The sequence below is a fragment of the Styela clava genome, chromosome 8 (genome assembly GCF_964204865.1).
Source record: "Styela clava chromosome 8, kaStyClav1.hap1.2, whole genome shotgun sequence".
Classification (NCBI taxonomy): domain Eukaryota; kingdom Metazoa; phylum Chordata; class Ascidiacea; order Stolidobranchia; family Styelidae; genus Styela; species Styela clava.
This window is the reverse complement of record NC_135257.1, coordinates 23,262,661-23,281,258: the sequence shown is the minus strand read 5'-3', so window position 1 is coordinate 23,281,258 and position 18,598 is coordinate 23,262,661. Positions and strand designations below refer to the sequence as shown.

The 18,598-nt window shown below is 36.8% G+C and overlaps 2 protein-coding genes across 7 annotated transcripts in view; one reads left to right on the top strand and one right to left on the bottom strand.

Annotated features, from left to right (window-relative positions):
• Positions 1-3,990, top strand: part of LOC120345892 (uncharacterized) — a 42,775-nt gene extending 38,785 nt beyond the window's left edge. For 5 of the 6 annotated variants that reach the window (XM_078115299.1, XM_039415477.2, XM_078115301.1 and 2 more), the window contains 3 exons: positions 960-1,126; positions 1,790-1,979; positions 2,999-3,990. In XM_078115299.1, the coding sequence (XP_077971425.1) occupies positions 960-1,126; positions 1,790-1,979; positions 2,999-3,516 (875 nt within the window). In that variant the 3' untranslated portion in view covers positions 3,517-3,990. Of the gene's footprint in view, positions 1-959; positions 1,127-1,789; positions 1,980-2,564; positions 2,590-2,998 lie in introns of all 6 variants that reach the window. The other variant, XM_078115303.1, reaches the window with a different exon arrangement.
• A 4,556-nt stretch (positions 3,991-8,546) lies between these two features.
• On the bottom strand, positions 8,547-18,347 carry LOC120345497 (signal peptide peptidase-like). The gene is made up of 10 exons (XM_039414963.2): positions 18,177-18,347; positions 17,660-17,848; positions 17,178-17,260; positions 16,299-16,387; positions 15,713-15,798; positions 15,024-15,123; positions 14,411-14,494; positions 13,726-13,846; positions 12,921-13,109; positions 8,547-11,919 (listed from the first exon to the last, which is right to left on the bottom strand). Exons 1-10 carry the CDS (start codon positions 18,303-18,305, stop codon positions 11,853-11,855), a joined length of 1,137 nt encoding a protein of 378 aa, XP_039270897.2. The 5' UTR covers positions 18,306-18,347; the 3' UTR covers positions 8,547-11,852.
• Positions 18,348-18,598: the final 251 nt, after the last annotated feature.

Sequence of the window (18,598 nt, the reverse complement as noted above, 5' to 3'; positions counted from 1 at the left end):
CTAGAAAGGGGGAAATCAGGACCTGACATTTTTGAGAAATCGCTCTCGAGACTGTTTTCAATCGACTTGACCGAATTCAAAAGAAGGTTCAAACATGGTTGGTTTAAACTAAGCTTCAGCTGCACAAAATCTTTTTCGTGAATGTGGAAACGCGGTTCACTCAGCTTATTCTATAGATATTATAACTGACTTTGTCGGTCAAAACTTTCCGCAATCATTACACGGAAAAAGATTTTAGTCGAAGCACTCGATTTGAATGTAAAGATAGGATTGTTATATTTATTCCGTTGAGGAGGAAACCACAATAGACAGATTACTCATATAGAAAATAACGGCCTCCCCTATGGAATTCTGAACCAGATATTCGTTTCCGGTGCATGGACTGAAGCCGTGACCGAACACCGCTTACGTAAACTGCCTAATAATTCTCTTGTACATATTCAAGCCCACGTGATTCACGCATAATAATAATGCGTTGGAAAACGCTAGCGCTCAGCAGAATGCGCAACCATCAAGTCAAGATATTTGGTGAAGGCTTTGAATATACATATACATGGACTTTGCGTATGGTTCGACACAATAAAAACTATTGAATATGTATGGTGTCCGTAACAAGTTTCCAGCTCCGTGGATACGAAGTGGACCAATAAATCACTCGGCTAAATTGTTGTTGTTGAGGGAAACTAGCGTTGTACCGCAACTAAAGAGCCAATGAATATCAATTTATAAGTATTTAAATATGATTCATTTATTCTTTCAAATTTCCTACGAAACGCGATTATTCGCTCGAAATTCTGATTTCTTTCATGACGTAACACGTCACGCTTATAGGCCGATATTTTCAGCAAACTCCGTTAAACTGCGGACCCATTTATTTTGAGCATTGACACTTTATTTGATTTACATATTCAATAACACGTTTATCGCACTAAGTAAATAAACAAAAATTTATTTTGCAGTTGGAAGTAAATTATTTCGAATATTTCTCGAATCTGAGATCGCCGAAGAAAACCTTTTATTCTGGGAGGCGTGTGAAGAGTTGAAACAAATGAAAAAGGAAAAACGAATGCAAAAATTAATCCAGAATATATTTGATGATTATATTTCAGTTTATTCGCCTAGAGAGGTAAAGTCTTGCTTTAATATAATATGGACTGCTAGGATTTAGTACAGAATTTTGTCCCATGTGGCTGTATTCATTGAGTTTAATTAATTGGCCAAATCATATTTTGAGCAAACTTCGAGAAAAATTAAAATCCGGCATGGCACTTTTGAGACACAAAACTAGTTTCCAATTTGAAGTCCAGTTGTTGCCCAGAAAGTAAAATACAATTTTGCCCCGAACAAGTCTCCATGCAAGCATTCACTTAGTCACAGAAGCAGGGATCCATCATAAAACTGATAGGTCGGGCAACACATTTCGTGAGAATGACAATGACACAAGACAAAGATGGGCCAAACACAGTTTTAATACATAAATTCCATACAATGCTGCACTAGAAGTTATGCATAAGAATTGCTGCTTTGTGGAACTGCCGTTCAATTTCAAATACCCATTCTCCTAACAGTGTTTATTTGAATTGTCTAACATTTTTGCCAGTCGCTATTTATTGGTCAATATAAAAATCTTAGTATATCAGAGGTCGCTTGCTACTCCTCCTTTTTCCACCTTTGGTCGAGTACTCGACACATTCCTTCGAGCAAACTTGCAACTCTTCTATCGGTATTTTTTTCTTTCAGTCGAGAGCTTGGGACCTTACTTATAAAAATTGAATCATTCATTTCACAGATTAACATAGACTACAAGATGCGCGAAGACATCGTTGAACAATTAAACAATTCAAGTTCTCCGGATCCCGAAGTATTCAAGGACGCACAGATGCAGATCTATCACCTAATGCACCGGGATTCGTATCCAAGATTTCTCGCTTCTGCTCAAACTATTCAAGAAACGCTGAACGAATCAACGAAACGCAAAGGTATTATTTCAAACTAAAAACATTTAATAATTCCCTAAGCTTCATGAGCTTCTGCTTTCGTTCTTAGCAGTTGCAGGGGAGAGTAATTTGAGCGAAAATCGTAGTACGAGTAGATAAATAGGAATCGATTGTGTGGACAGATTAAAAAACTTCAGGGAAATGTGGGGGAAAACGAGGGTCAATAGAGTAGTGGTAGAGTCAATCAATCAATCAATCAATCAAAATAACAGCATACATACCACTGGAACGATAAACAGGGGGGGGGGGGCATGAGTGCCAAAAGCCTCCGAAAAATGGCGCCACAAGCCATAAAAGATTTTTTCAACATGCCGTATGATTCAGATTTCAGAGTCGAAATTGTTTATAAAGATAGATTTGATTGATTGATATACTATTCTTAAAATGAGATACGGTAGATTTCAGGCGACCTAAAAACCGGGGGGGATACCTTAAATATGTCATGCTCTACCGCCCATGTGATTCATTTTAACGGAGTTCAAAGTAGATTTCTAGAATGCTTAAGTATTCGGATATGGACAATTATTGACAAATTCTTTTTATTTTTCATTGCTGGAACCTACGTAGAAGCTTGCACTCAGACCCCTGAAAGGTAGAATAACTTTTTCGTCTCCTATTTGGTGCTATTTTCACAAACACAATTGTTGAGCACGTCCATATCCGAATATTTGGGCCTTCTAAGATTTTATAAGAAATTACAAAGAATATAAATTAATCTATTCTGCGGAAAATCATAATATTTTACATCAACTTCATTCACAGCCACAAATAGAAATTTCGCAGCAAAAACGTTAATTTTAATCACCATGATTTCTCGAAGACCTTGTCCAGTCCTATTCTGAATATTTTCCGATAAATTCGCCGTACATGCATAGTAATAATTACACAGTGGCGTGCTGCAACTGTTTTAATACCAATTATTGACTGAAACGATCTAAATTATTTTAAATATATCATCCACGTTTGCAACCTTTAAACGGGTTTTTACATTTTTTTTTCAGGCAGTAAACGTCAACACAGAGAAGCAGAAACGACAAAACAACAAAAAGTTAAAACGAAGTCACGTGTTTTATGTTGCTATGGTAATAACTATGACGACAACGAATCGGTCGGTCAGTTCATTCAGATGGAGGAACAAGAGCGACAAACAAAAGTTATGGAATCCCCTAAAACGCCCATGAACGGACAGACAAACAGCCCCCAGACAGTCAAACAACAACTTGATAAAGACGCAGAACACTGTGCTCCGTCTGATGACCCGACAGACACTCTTTCCCCCACTAAAAACACTGTACCCCTCCCCAAACTGGTAGAAGTTGATGTAGCGCCCCCTGGTGCCATTGAAACTTCAGGACAACTTATAGATTGTCCCACAGATACAAGTTCAAAACGCGAAAGCGGTATCGAGGTTCTTTCATCTTCCACTCACTGTGAGGATGACGTCGAAATAAAGGAGACGGCATCCACAATACTCCATGTCGCCCCAAATACGGCGACAGAGACAACAACTACGCAGTAAAAGTTCCCATCGATGAAAAACATTTAACGAATCCTAATATATATATCATACGGGATGTTATGACGTCATCATACGTAAGAAAGCAGTGACGTCAAAAGTCGCATGAAAGAAATGATGTCATGAAAGAACATTGGTCAACACAAGTTGTCTCAGAGTGAAATACGTGAAACTAAAGAAAATTAGGATTCAAATAGTAATGGACCAGTCTGAAGCAGTTGATTTAAACAAAATCATACGATTTCAAAAATACAGATATTAGCTTTTTACTTAAAACTTCTATTTGAATTAGAAATGTTGAATCTTGGCCGGTAAATTATAATACAATTTTACTCCATAAAATTCCTCCATGTTATCTTATCCATAATATTTAAAATAAAAAATAACTGCTAATCATCGTTCTAGATTAGAATACTGAACTATATCGACGCTCTGTTAATTTAATATGAATGACGTATCCTGAACACCCGATCTAAACGATGCCATAAAATAACGAAATTATTTCAACTGGCATTCCGACAAAACATGGCATGCTTTTAATATGCCTGTTAATATGCTTACAATCAGGTTATTTCTCTCTGAGCAAAGTTTCAGGCAATTGGGACCTTCCCTTTAAAGATTACAAAGCTACATATAGGTAGGAAGGGACCAACTCTATTGCGCCGTTTTGTCTTATAAACAATGTATGATCTGTTTTCGAAGCATTTTTTATTCTATATCTTATTTTTACCGTTGCTTCAATTTTGCACGTTGTATTATTATATTGAACTACATCATGTTTGGATATGTATGTTTTTTACAAATATGTCAACAACTTTAAACATCGACCATACAAGAGCTAACATGACCAAGTCATACATTTATGTTACGCTCACAAATCATTTAGCCTCATAAGATACGGGAAGTCCATAACGAATCGTACGGTTACAAAAATATTTGCAAAGTTAAATTAGAATATATAAAATTTCGAATATACTTTATGGACGTGCTGTATGCTCATCTAGTTTAACGCTAAAACTCGGATATTCGGACCGAAATATCTAACTCGCCAACACGTATTACCAATAAATCAACATACAACGTGAATAAACAATATTGCAGGGTCTTGGAAAATTCACTCGCAATCACGTTGAAAATAATTTAGACTCCGACACTTGGTTATAGGAAATTTTGATTTCGACTCCAGCTTCGAACTACCGAAAAAAACAATTTTGAAAACAAAAACATTCATTTGCGTATGCAATCCTTTTTTAATAAGGTGTTAGGAACACTTACTCAGCCCATAGTTTTGCGTTTCTGTAGATAATTTTGACTTCGGAAAAAAACGGGAGAAGTCTGAAATTCCGACCCCGTGAATTCAAAACGTCGACCACGACTCCAAAGTCCTACATATTGAAATGGATTAAATGTAAAAAGCTTCATAGTTCGCTTTGCGTCTAAAAATCTCTTCAATGATTTTGTGTTTTCATCATCAGCTAAACGACTATTATGTGCTGACCCAAACTTCCATTTTATGTTATTGTTTGAATTGTTCTGAATTGAATTGTTCTGGCAATTTTGCCAGAATCCTTAATTATAAAATATGTTTTAGTATACTTTTATCAAATTAATAACCCATGTTACACAGCGTTGTTTTTATCTTATATGTTGCAATGTTTTTGTATTTCTCGTATATTTGTTACTATAGGTAAAACAACACAAACTTCAAAAACTTTATTTGCTCTCTGTGGGGTTAGGGGCGACACGCAGATATGAAGGGGTTGGCTAAAAGCTGTTTTATTGAGGAGCAAATTTCGTTTGCTGGCTAATTTCAGACCGCAGCAATTTGTTTAAATTTGAGTCTTTTTCTGCGTGTATGTGGATTTAGTGTTAGCGAGTTGGATTTGACAGATTAGAGATTTCTACCCAAAACCACATTTCTATCAGCTCAACCTACTGGTGAGTGTATTTACAACAAATACATGTTGGCGATCAATGTACAGTGCAGTGCTGCTCGAAGTGAAAACACAATAAAATCCCCCGGTTCGTGACCTTGTTACTTATCGATTTCAATCGGTAAGTATGTTGATAGGTATTTGTCTGTCTGTCTGTCTGTCTGTCTGTTAGATGCACGCGATATCTCACGAAATCGAGATTGAATCTGCTCCAGATTTTGCATGTGCAAAATGGTGTCACTATGAAGTGAGAGCGCTGTTTTGGGGGATCCCCTAACTTTCGATCGATAAATCTTCGGTCTCTGACCGATATTCTCGTTGGTATATTAGGCCAGTGGTTCTCAACACTTATTTTGAACAACCCGAATATTTTAAAAAACAAATTTTGTAAAATCTCGCCACCCAAGGTTATTCTCAAATACTAAACGACAAGTAGTGGCATGGCTTGAGCAAAATAAATGCTACTGAGCAACACTTCATTACCAAATAAACAATAAAATTTTACGAGAAAATAAAATCAATAACTTTTAACTGTTCGTGTTAAACAAGCGATCCAAGAGGATTTTTAGACCACAGTTAGACAGCAACCTCTCGTAACTTGCGGATAAACGGGTTCGAATAATTTGTTCTGTGTTGGATAGACATTCCAGACAAATAGTTGGACACTAGACAGAGCTTTCCCAAAATTTTAAAACCCACGACACATTTACTTTCTGCAATACAAATCATGACGCACCAGATTTGGATTTATTAATTATTTAAATAAAACCAAAAAGATATGCTCATTTATTCAGCGCATTACGTTACCTTGTTTTTGTGTACATGAGCGATCAAGGTGGCTTCAGTCGTATTTCTCTTTTACCCTTAATTCTAAGGATTTTTATGTCAAGTTCTATTCTAACGACGGGCAGTTTGAAAACCATTGCTAGATTAAGCCATAGATGTGCCACTCACTCAGACCATAAATTAACAACTACGCTGCACGAGCGTTGGTGATGCGCCACTTTGCGCATCAGTGTGCAACGAGTTAATTTTTGAGTACACCTATTAATTAAAATCTGTAGGATAAAACACCCTGCATTCAGTAGCAAACAAATTATATCCTCGTTACGATATCTGGTGTTTGTGGTACTAAACTACGATAGACGAAGAAAACTGACGCCACAGTAACATAGTAGTCATTAAAAAAAGGTCTTTTCAGATGGATGGTTAAACTCGGGCTATTTTTTTTTTAAAGAGAAAATTTACCTAAAACAAGATCATGCGCACTCACTCAGAAGCAAATAGGCGATCTCTGAGTGAAGTTACGCGCGACCACGTAAGTCCCGGACGCTGCAGAGGCGATTTTCAATTACAGTTTGGATTTGCGTGTATGTTATTAACGATTGCCCAGAGACTTGCCGAAAACTCACGTCAATGCAGCTTTCGGTATACTGTCAGAAAACTACATTAAACAAAACAATAAGTAAGTAGGAAAAATGAGTAACACACTCACCCGAAGAGCTTGGTTGGAGTTATCAGCTGTTAAATCCACGACGTCGTATCCAGTGCTTCAGAAACTTCTCCTCCGCGATCAGGCCTCTCAATTGACTAAAGATTCGGTTACCAGAAAGTACTCCCAAATATCGTGAACATCGACTAAACTACATGCGTAAACTGGTTACAAAGCGGGACACAGAAGCTGCCTAGCCTACGAAGCGCACTGGAACCCAACACGAGGGAGTCTTTTATTAATTGTGATGTCACAAACAATATAACGCCTTTCTGATTACGCAAGATGGCAGTACTAAAATGCGGCTAAGCAGGAAATGTAGCTTAAAGTCTTGTGAATATCCGAATAAAGAATAAAAGTCTATGGTGATTACTGAAACCAGGGATACAATACAACTACCGTTTTACGGACTCTTGCGTCTTAGAAATAGGTTCTCCTAATTTATGGATCAGGTAGGTAGTGCTTTTTATTGCCTGCACTCAAAACAAGTAGTGCTTGAAAAACACTTGCGTCTAATATATCAATAAAAACACGAACTGAGCAATTTATTGACAATGAGTCTTGTGGTCTGTAAAATACGCTAATTGAGACCTGGCAGAACTCTCGGAAAAGGCACGTTTTTGCTGATTTGTGGAATTACATATAATAATTCTTCCACGTGCCAAGCGCACGCGCCTTCTCCCGAGAAAGAGAAATCATTTTTCGATGCAGATATTGCAGTCGCAGACCCATTGACCAGCTAACTACCCATATATCTAGATCAGGTGTTCCCAAACCAGGGGTCGCGACCCCAAATTGGGTCGGAGTGATACGTAGATAGGGTCGCAAACAGGTCATGCGGTCGCCGAGGTATGGTAGAGGTGGGATGTACAAAACATCTAAGATTTGACAAATCATGTTCGATTCAGCAATTTGTACCATGGCTTACTGTAAAACAGGCCCATAGGCATCGCTTTATGCTTTAGTGTGACATCACTGTTTGGTTTTAGTTTATTTTACTTAATACCACCACATGAACAAACTTAAACGTCCTGTGAAAGAAGTTCTAAAGTTGTATATATTGACCTGGTGTCGCACTGTACACTTGAAAGTTGTCTTCGGGGTCGTCCTGAAAAAAGCTTGGGAACCCCCGATCTAGATTCCAGAGAAAGCGGTTCCAGAGTCGAAGTTTGTCATGTTTTCATCGAACAGAATCTTCTTCATAAACTTAAAAAGCATTAGGTTTATTACGCATTCTTGATCGTCTATCAAAGACAGACCAAAATTTAGGCCGTTAAAATTGTATTCTCTCAGAGCTGGAGTCAATGTTTTACAGTCGCCTCCTTACTAAAATATTGATAACAACAGTTTTAATGCTTCAAGTGAAAATAAATCAAAATCACCTGGTTTTTAGAAAATTTCCGCAAAAGTTACAAGGACTACGGTAGACAAGGACTCATGCCAAGGACTTGTCAGATGTAACTACGTATCGTTGTTTCTCATTTTATTAAGCGGGTAATCTAAAGAATTTACCAGAATTTAAATAAAAACCAAAATTAGCGAAGCTTCTGTAGAACGGTTTTACGAATATTCCTGTGACACCGCACACCCCATACAAACTACAAATCTTAGACATATACAATCTTTTTCTGACAAATAAATCTCTGACAATAAAGAAAAATAGAATGGAAGCGACAAACTTCATGACATTCAAAAACGGTTTATCCAGTTCACACATAAGCCATCTTCATCAACAAAGCGTATAAAGTGCTTCATGTTTCAAAGCATGACACCACATTTCGTAATATGACTTATGTGGAGTGTTTGTTACGCCTCACGTTTTCTTGAATTAGAATACCAACACCTTTTTGTGGTACAACCTCAGTTTATGCAAATTTCAACATAACCCAAGCCCCAATTCCCCCATATCAAGTCCCTAAACATTAGATCAAAGGTACTGGGTCATGGCTATACAACACTTTTCATAACGTCTTATATTATATATATATACAATATATATTGGTTTTTTCAAATTCAATTCAGCACGTTTTTGGGCTACAACGTCAGTTTATGCAAATTTCAACATAACTCACCCCCAATCCCCCCATATAGTCACCAAACATTAGATTGATCGGAAATAATGGGTCATGGTTATTATACATAACTTGTCATACCAACTTACATTACATATTTATAGTTGACGAGCCGTGGCAATCGACACAGATGATATGTGCTAATTGGATGAACCATTCAAGTATGAATACAATGGACAATACAAAAACTTGCAAACATGGCGACAACATCTTTGCAAATTGCAACCCATAACGAATTTTGCAGTTCATGATAATTATACTAAATAAACATCTGAATATAAACAAAAATGCCCAATTCAAAAAGCAGACAAATAGTCTACAGTAGATTGTAGGAAAAAAGTAACAAGTACTAACAATGTCTGATGATAAAGTCGCAAAAAACACTGGGGTTGTTATGACTACTATCTATCAACTTTGTTAAATATAGGAAAAAATCTCATGTCTCAAGTTGATAAGAAAACGTTTTCCATGTCTTTACCAAATTATTGGATTTGAGGCAATAAATATTTTTATGTTGAAGTATTAAAGAGAATTATGAGCAAACACTGGAATGGAACAATGACTATCCAAAGTAACCGTTAAACAAAAAACAATGTTCTATATTTTATCACCTAAAGTCAAAAATACTGAATTCTGAGACAAATATTTCTGATAGTATAGGCCAGGACTCCTCAACTATTTTCACCAAAGGTCCGTTTAGAAAACTTAAAAATCACTGGGGTTTGCACTTTTCAGAAAATTAGTTTCATTGAATAAACGAAACTTCAATATTAAATTCAATACAAGAGCAATGAATTGGTCACAAACATGGACACGAATGTCGCACACATCGATACTAGCACGACAAACTGTATAGCTGTGTATTTAAATTGTATCAAAATCATCTAAAACCACCAAACGATGCTTATGCTGCCAAAATAAACAAGCACACGCGGTCCAAATTTAATGGTCGAAAGGTATGGATTCGGACCGCGGTCCGCCAGTTGAGTAGCCCTGGTATAGGCCTTATGGTTGCAATACAAATAACACTATACTGTCGGGAAAAAGCACAATGCAGAAATTAAATTTACAGGGAGGACAAACGGGTCTCCAGCATCAAGGTGAGAGAAGTATTGGGAAATAGAATAGATAATGCTTTTTATAAGGTGAGGGGGTTCCCCCAGCATAGTAGGGAGTAATTAAATCGATTTGTCAAGTTATTTAAAGCTTTTGAAATGAACACGACACCAAACAAGTAGCCGATGATACAAATAGGGCTCAACTTTTAAAAGAATCAAGAAAATTCAAAAGCCCTTTTCAGCTCGCCAAACTCTGAAGATATTTTTATACAACGCTTTTTTACTCAAAAAGAGCTCTCAAAAGCGGTTACCGTAATTTGAACCCACGTACATTCGAACCCATGTGTATATCCGCGGGTTCGATTTATATGCGGGTGCTAAAACCCATGGGTTAGGGTAAGTTTGGGTTCAAATATCCGTGAAACAAAAAAAATCCATAGGCGCAGTAGTATGCAGGTGCAATTGTCGTGGGTTCAAATGTACGTGGGTTCAAATGTAATGGGAGCCTTAAAAGTAGCCACAAGTGGTTTCATTATCTATTACAAAAACTATGACTAACCAGATCTGAGTTGAGCAATTTTACAGGATTATATCTGGTCTTCAACCACCGATCTCTAGACATGCTGTTTGTGTACTTAGCAGCACAATTTAAAATAACGAAAAATCTTTTCCTGGGATTCCGAACCCAACATATTCCAGACAAATAAAAATAATTCAAATGCATAAGGTTCACACATGATTCCAATTCTATGATTTTGTTATGAAGTCAGCTCTCAAATCAGTGTTTATGCTTTTTTACTTTTCAATATTCTTTTACACAACAATTTAACACACTTAACTTAAAATTTCGGTAATGCAAACAAAATTTCGGTTTCTATCTATGTAGTAGTAGTGTTCCCATCTGACACAAAAAATAAAAATGTTCACCACATAATAAAATATTCACATTTTTCTACTGCAATAAAATAATTCTCTGCAGCCTGGTCTGGAATGAAAGATCAAAAATATCTATGGCCGAACAAGAACAACAGATAGAGCACAAGCGTTCAAGAGAGAGAGAAGTGGTCCAAGATCCACCCTTGTGGTTTTCAACTAAAGCTCTGCCAGTACAGTTGAGGGATTCCGCAAATTTTCATTCAAAACTTGCTTTTTGAGACTTTTGTTTCGAGAGAGGAATTACAATACAAAATCGAACTCACAACAGCATCTATAAATTTATATTTCATATTTCCAATGATTTTCCAGAATCGATTCTCATAGTAATTTGTGGATGCGATGGTCTGGTGGTTTTATGACTTCACACAGAAAGAAAGTTTAGCTCAGTGAACTAAACTTTGGGTGTCACTGCTTAATAAGTGGCTTTAGTTCCCCAGCAAAACTGTGTATTCACTCTTCTCTTATAATATTGTACGCAGATTCTTTACTGGCTAGAAAAATAAACTAAACTGATATTTCAAAAGGATGCTTGCAAAGAGCCTTGTCTTGGGCAAGAAACTAAAAATAGACCACGGACACAAGACCATAAATACAATGGTAACGGCTTGTCTCAAGCTTCATTTAGAGAGACTCCATGAAACATTAGTTAAATCAGAATTCTGCGAACAGGAATGTAAAAAATATAATATTTTGATGGCACTCTACTGTCACCACAAGGAAATAAAAAATGGAGGCTCTTGAACACTTGGACTGTTCTCTATCATAGGGCCATGCTCGTTTATGCATACATAAATGATTTCTGTTGTCCATTCACCGCGCAAGTTCACCAAGAATCACCCAGCGTTGTTTAATTCTTCTTCTTTACATCTTTACTGGATTCCTCTTCCTTAGGAGTCTCTGGTTCATCAGAATACCTTGAAAGAAGATTTATGGTTGAAGAGCTTTATGGTTAACTTTTTTTTTACTTATTTAGTAATATTGTAATATATATTCATACACACATATCCAACTCTCAAACTGCACAAAAGACAGAGTGTGGGTTGCATAACACTAGCTGATGATCCAGTTTCAAAATAGCCAGGAAGAGAAATATTTCAAAAAAGCCTGGGAAACACTGGTCTAGAGGTTAAAGCAGCGATCAGCAAGATGCGGAGCCACATGCAGCACTTTGTTCTCAAAGCTCTGGCTCAAGAGAATCAAAGTGGTTACAGCAGTTTTTCGAAAGCAGCGAGGATTTAATCAACGGTGGAGGCATATATCCAAATACTCCTCTTTAAATTACACATCACAGTGGTTCTCTAAGTGTAAGTCACAAGCGGTAAAAATGGGTCGCATTAAAGTGATGATTCAAATCTGTCAAAAATTTTTCTTTTCATTTTGCAAGTTGTTCTCAATATGTCATAGACTGAATTAATGCATCATTCGTATTTCATTTGGCTTTTTAGTAAGTGCTTTGCCTGAAGTTCTAATAGCTACTGGCATTAGAGTAGATGTTGTGGCTCCGAGTAGGTTTAAAATTGATTGAAAAAAATGCCAAATGCTTCTTTCAATGCCCAAAAGGTTGGCGACCCGTCAGTTAACTATAACCTAACTATATTAGCATTGCAGGTGAAACATCTTGGTTTCATATCTCATTGAGTAGGCAAGGTTGAACCGGGAAGATTTTAGTCATATAAGTGACTACTTGTATGTTGCTCAAAGTAGGTGTGAAAAAAAGTCTTGATGAAAAAAGGGTCCTGCCTTGTTTGGTGAAATTGTTCCACATTAATTGAAATTTTTATTTCTACCTTATTGAAATTACATTTAATAAAAGTTCACATAGCATAAGGATTGTTTTTCATGGACGATTCTACTATGACTTGACACTACTTGCATATTCCCCCTCTCCAATATGATTTAGCAAAAGTAAACTCACTTCCACATGGCTTCTAAGTCTCCGTTGAAAAGAGCAGTTGCTAGCGGCACTCCGAGGCAAGCCGGTACGAGATACAGTAATGCTGGTTGGGGGTGTTGGAAGACCGTCATGACAACAATCGTAGCAACAAGCCCGAGAAAGTATGCGATGAATCCAGAATAGAAATAAGTTTTCTTGTTTCGTTTCAAACTGTAGAAAAAGTAGGCCATGTTAAATTTTAGCAATAAACAGGATGTGGTATGGGAGAAATCTTCCATAAGACTCGAAGCCTATCAAAAATTAGTTTTCGGCTCCAAATCTTTAAATTGGATCGAATTTTCGCACAAGGGGTCCGCAACGATATGAAGAGTCTGATCGAACTTTAATGATTGATTTCAATCAGTGCAGGGTAATCAATGGTTCAATAGCGAGAAGTCTTGTGCCTGTGAGAATGAACCTACGATATATATGCACATTAATTTGTTTCTATCTCCCAGGATTTGAACCTGGGAAAAATCAATGCGCAATAAGTTTGGACTCAATGCACTGGTGATGTGTTCGACTCAACTAAAAGGTGGTAGCTGGAGAAGCAGAAAATTAAAGATCAGATGAGATCACAAATAAAATGTGTGCTTACTCATTTCTCTTTCAAAACGCTTTATTTCTTTCAGGTTCTAGGTTGTTTTAGTTTGATAGCTTTAGGTTCTACTAAGTCAAGACACTGCTCCGAAGTAAATAACATAAGTAAAAATAGTTGTGTCACGCCACATAGAAGTAAGTGTTGTGAACATGGCCCGACAATGTGCCAATCAACAGACTCTCTTACCTGATGTCAAATCTCAGCAAAAGAGCGATAAAAATTCCAGGAATAACGATATCTCCAAGACCCAGCATTGCAAAGTTTTCACCAAATATTCCACGACTCAAGAAATCTTGCGGAAAAACAACTGAAAATAGATAAGATAAGAATTGATAAGACAATTAGTAAAAACTCAGTCAGGCGGTGCTAAAGGGAGGGGAGGGATTAATCATTGATCCTACTTTGTCGGCGCAAGTCACAATTCATCAAATACCAACATAGGACAATTCCAGCTCATTTAACTTACAGTGGGATTTATTAAGTTCGTGATTAGCTCGATTTGGATGACCAGTGACTTAACTTGACTCGCGACAAGAGATTGCCAAAACCGAATATTTTTGAATATGAAATATCGAATACATCTAAATTGGGGTCACGTTCATGTGGAGAATTACATAAATCACATTATCCTGATGTTACTCAGAGAATTTGACGCAAAACCAGTAGCACAGGTGCTGTTTCAAAACCTAAACAATTTTATCAGCCACTTAAGTGGACCAGCACAATGAAAACAACGAGATAAAATTAACATTCAGGCATTCGTCCGCAACAGACAGAATAAGTGTGAAATGTCTACTTGGAGCTCTGGCCAAGCAGCAGTCATGCTTCATTAAACAAATATTTGTTATTGCTCAAAACAATATTTCCTCACCTTTGATTGGTGCGTTGAAATTCTTTGCAACAGTGATCATGACATTTGTGCCAAACACCCAGAATATGTCGTAGAAGAATAGACCTGAGTAAGAGAGAGAATAGGTTGGGTCTTGTGTTGAGTTATTTTGAAGCATCTTTCCAATACAGTGCGAAGGACTAGTTGTTAAAGCGTTAGACTTTACCATATTGGCATCATAGTTAAAATATCAATTTTTGTTGGATTGAATTTGGGGTTATATTCCATGCCCACTACCTCCATATTATATTCCAGCTATTCATTCATATTCAAAAGTAATTTTCGGAATCTCATAGTGATTTGTGGATGCAATGGTCTAGTGGTTGACTATACTGTTTTTACAGAAGTAACAAAATCTTCACGATTTGGCATTAGTTCCCAAAGTTTGTTATTACACCCCAGGTGAGCAGGAGAGCACAGGATTAGACATAGAATCGTGGCTTATTCAGTTTTGGTGGCCATCCTCAACTCCATGCAGATTAATATTTTGTGCTGCCGTATCCAGTCTCGTGGGCGAGGGAGGTTTCTATTATGCGCTATGCTATCTGGGTATCGTGGGTAGCGAAATCCACAGTGGATCAGAAAATCAACTAACCTGACAATAGTATGCATCCGGTCCCAATGCTGTTCAGTTGCAACAGCTCGACTCCGTTCAGAGCAAATGCGAGTCCAAGTACATTGTTGGCAATCCAATGCTGAAAATCATTGGTATTATATTATTAGGATATGATTTTGAGAGATATCTGAAGGGGAGAGGAAATCTGATAAGATGGATAATTATATGACATAGTTATCATCTCTTCCAAATTGATTGACTTCAATGGTGGGGGAGGCTGCCATGACTGACAAATGGTTATGTGGACCATCACACGTTGACTGCACCAAATGCTCATTACAGGCCCAAAAAATCTTTATTCAATATATATAATATTATGTCATATAAGTTCAGCAATCCCCTTGCACATAGTTCTTTTAACAAGCACGTTTGCCAAAAGATGTTTTCTCTTGCCCTGGCCGGTAACACCAACTAAATCCTTTTTTCCCACGTTTCACTAACGCTTGTTAGATATACTGATATTGCAAGCATGATGATTTTTATTGATTGCATGAAAATCGGCTTAATAATCTTATGAACAACCACGACTTATCGTGAACTCGCCAGTCAAGGTTAGGAATAAAATTTTGACCAGAACAGCAATTTATTCCCACATTACTAATACTATCGGTGAGTATGGCCGTAGACAGTCGAGAGTAAGACAATGGCTTCACATAGATAACACTCACCTTTTGTAAAGTATACCAAACAGATATTGAAAGACAGATTGCTAGTCCAACAACATCCTTTCGATCAAACTTGTAATTCATCATTTCTGAATAAAAACACAAAATTCAGTTTTTCAAAATGGTGAACAACTCCATAAAACAAATTATGCAGAGTTAGACAGCACTCGTCCCATTCATCAGACATTTCAAAGCAGGATTGAGTAGCCGAAAATTTTTTAACTCAACTTCGACTCATAGCTATGAGCCATTAATAAGAAACTAGCCACAGATGACAAAATTTTAGAATCTGACTGATGGCTTTGATTTGGAAAAATTTTTGATTCAAGACAGGAAATCGGTATCATGTGATCGTCGGTTTAAAATACTTAGACAACTCAATTTTTTTTGAGTGGCCTACAGGAATTTTGACTTTAATTATCAACATTATAATTGGAAATTCAACTCCGCCAAATTCAAAATGCTTACTTCAGGGAATTGAAAATACCTCTCCAGATAAGGCTCAGTATAACCACGTCGATCCCGCAGCGTTGTCAGGAAACCAAGAATATTAAAAAAAAATAAGGTTGTTTTATCTGTATCAGCCTACCAGACTTGCTTTCATCCTCTCCTTCTGTTAGAATAAGATGATACGGAACATTTGGGAATGATGCCGGAATCCAGGATGAGATGTACGGACTAAAACGAAAGGGAAAGATATTGAAGAATAATCCTATGATGAAGAGTAATGATGAATGCTAACTGATGCGGCCTTCAGGTTAGCAGAAGCACATCATAGGAACCCAAGTGATTCGAGTTTTCTATAAGCAAAGACAAAGGCATATCTTCCAGAGTCATGATAAATACGAACCAACAGTCTGTAGTTTAGAAGATGCACATCGTAGGGAATTCTCAACCCTTCTGCTGGTATATTACTTCAGAATTACCATACAAACATATAACGTCATGAATTGCTATCTTTTTTATATAAATACATTCAACATTGTACACGCTAATATCTAAATTTATAACATTCATCCAAATAAAAGAAATTCTGGAAGAAAAATTAACAAAATTTTAAACAACCAGTGAGCCATGGACCATGGAAACATTGTGCCAAAGACCTATTAAAATAGCTAGTTTTGTTTGTGTCGCTATACTTAATTTTAATTGTAGCAGCAATGATGTTGCTTTCTGTTATTGAGTGGTAATTTTCAAATTAATTAATGAAGTGTTTATTTTGTGATAAGATTCGATTTTTTCTTGTAGTTTTTTCATAAAAAAGTTAATGGGGCACAAGATTTTTGTGCAACAAAAATGAGCCACAAAAAAAAATGTTCGTAAGCGGACTGCCGGTTGGGATAAATAATATAGTCTACTCTCTGCACAATTTCTTTTGCTCTGAGTGAGATGGTGGATCCGGGGTTTGATTGAACCAAATATCTTCAGTCAACACTGTCAGAACTATGAGCATAAAACACAAGCTCACCCAAGAACATGAACTGTTGCGAACACTCCAAGAACCAGAAAATAAACTCCGACAACAATGTTGATATATTCTTGAGAAAATATCTGAAAATAAGGATTAGATTAGAAGAAGCTAATAACGCATAGTTGAGGTTTGAAAATTTTATTTCTATTTAACAATTCCACATTTCTGTATTGCGAATATACTTCGGGAATGTCAGATAAAATCTGCCAAAATGCAAACTCGAGAGCAACCATCAGGTACGGTAAGTAGAATTCAATACCTCAGATGTTTGTCGTGTCTTTCAGTCTTTCTACATTAACTATCATTTGATGCAACAGTATTTTTTCTACATCTCTTGGTAGCTCTCAACACTTTCATTAGTGAGCCACAAAATCAGTCCTGCACCAGGCTCAAAGATCAGTCTACTTTACTTCAGAGTGAGTGGGGCAACCTTGCCTTGGGCAAATTTTCTCGATGAAATGAATAAAAAACCCACCCACCTTAAAAAATATATAAATTCCAAACAGCATTGCACTGGCGACGATTGGAAAACGTGCAGCATCACTTCGAGTTATCGTTTCTGGTTGTTCACCACTTGCTTTCTGTTTGTCCTGGTACTTCACTGATCGTAGAGACCCATAGAATATTGGAAGACACGCCATCAGTACCAGACTGATATATGCAACAGCCTGAAAAGTAGAAGCATATGCTGTTAATTAGATTTCCTCCTTCCAAACCCGTTACATTATGGACATTTCCGTCATTGTTCATATTTTTTATATAGTGTTAGTGTCTATATGTTATTGTGCATGATTGAAATCCATGTTCTTGTATTGAAAGCTATGTCGTATTTTTAAAACTATAATAAACTATTTCGAGAAAGAGATTATCAAATACTGAATTAAGTGCCAGCTCAAGAGAAAAGAGGCAAGTTTAAATATGGTTGAAACTTGACAAGAACGAAAAAAAAAACTTCCCTGCATTTGTAAATATTACTCGCAATATAAATCAAATTACTTGTCCTTCCGGTGTCGAAGGTTCCTTCGTTGTAACATTTTGTTCCCCGACTGTTTCATTCACAAAGTTCGTCAAAATTTCAGTCGCTTTCTCAGTCAAAGTATCCGCAGTTTGAGACTCGTCTGCCATGTTGTTGGTATTGAATCAATCAAATTATTATTGCTATAGGTCCTATATTGAAAAAATACAATTCACACTGTTATCATCAGGGCCAGGAAAGGTGATTTTACATTTCAACTTCTTGCTTTTTGAAAAACAACTGGGCCTACTGCTTCCTCTCCACACAAACAAAAATTTTGACTTGGCTACAAACTCTTAACCGCAACTAATCGCAGAATCCCCATACCAGCCATATTCAAATAGACTACCTAGTCTACCGACACCTGAATACCGGTATTAAAGAAAAATTTTACGTTTAAGAA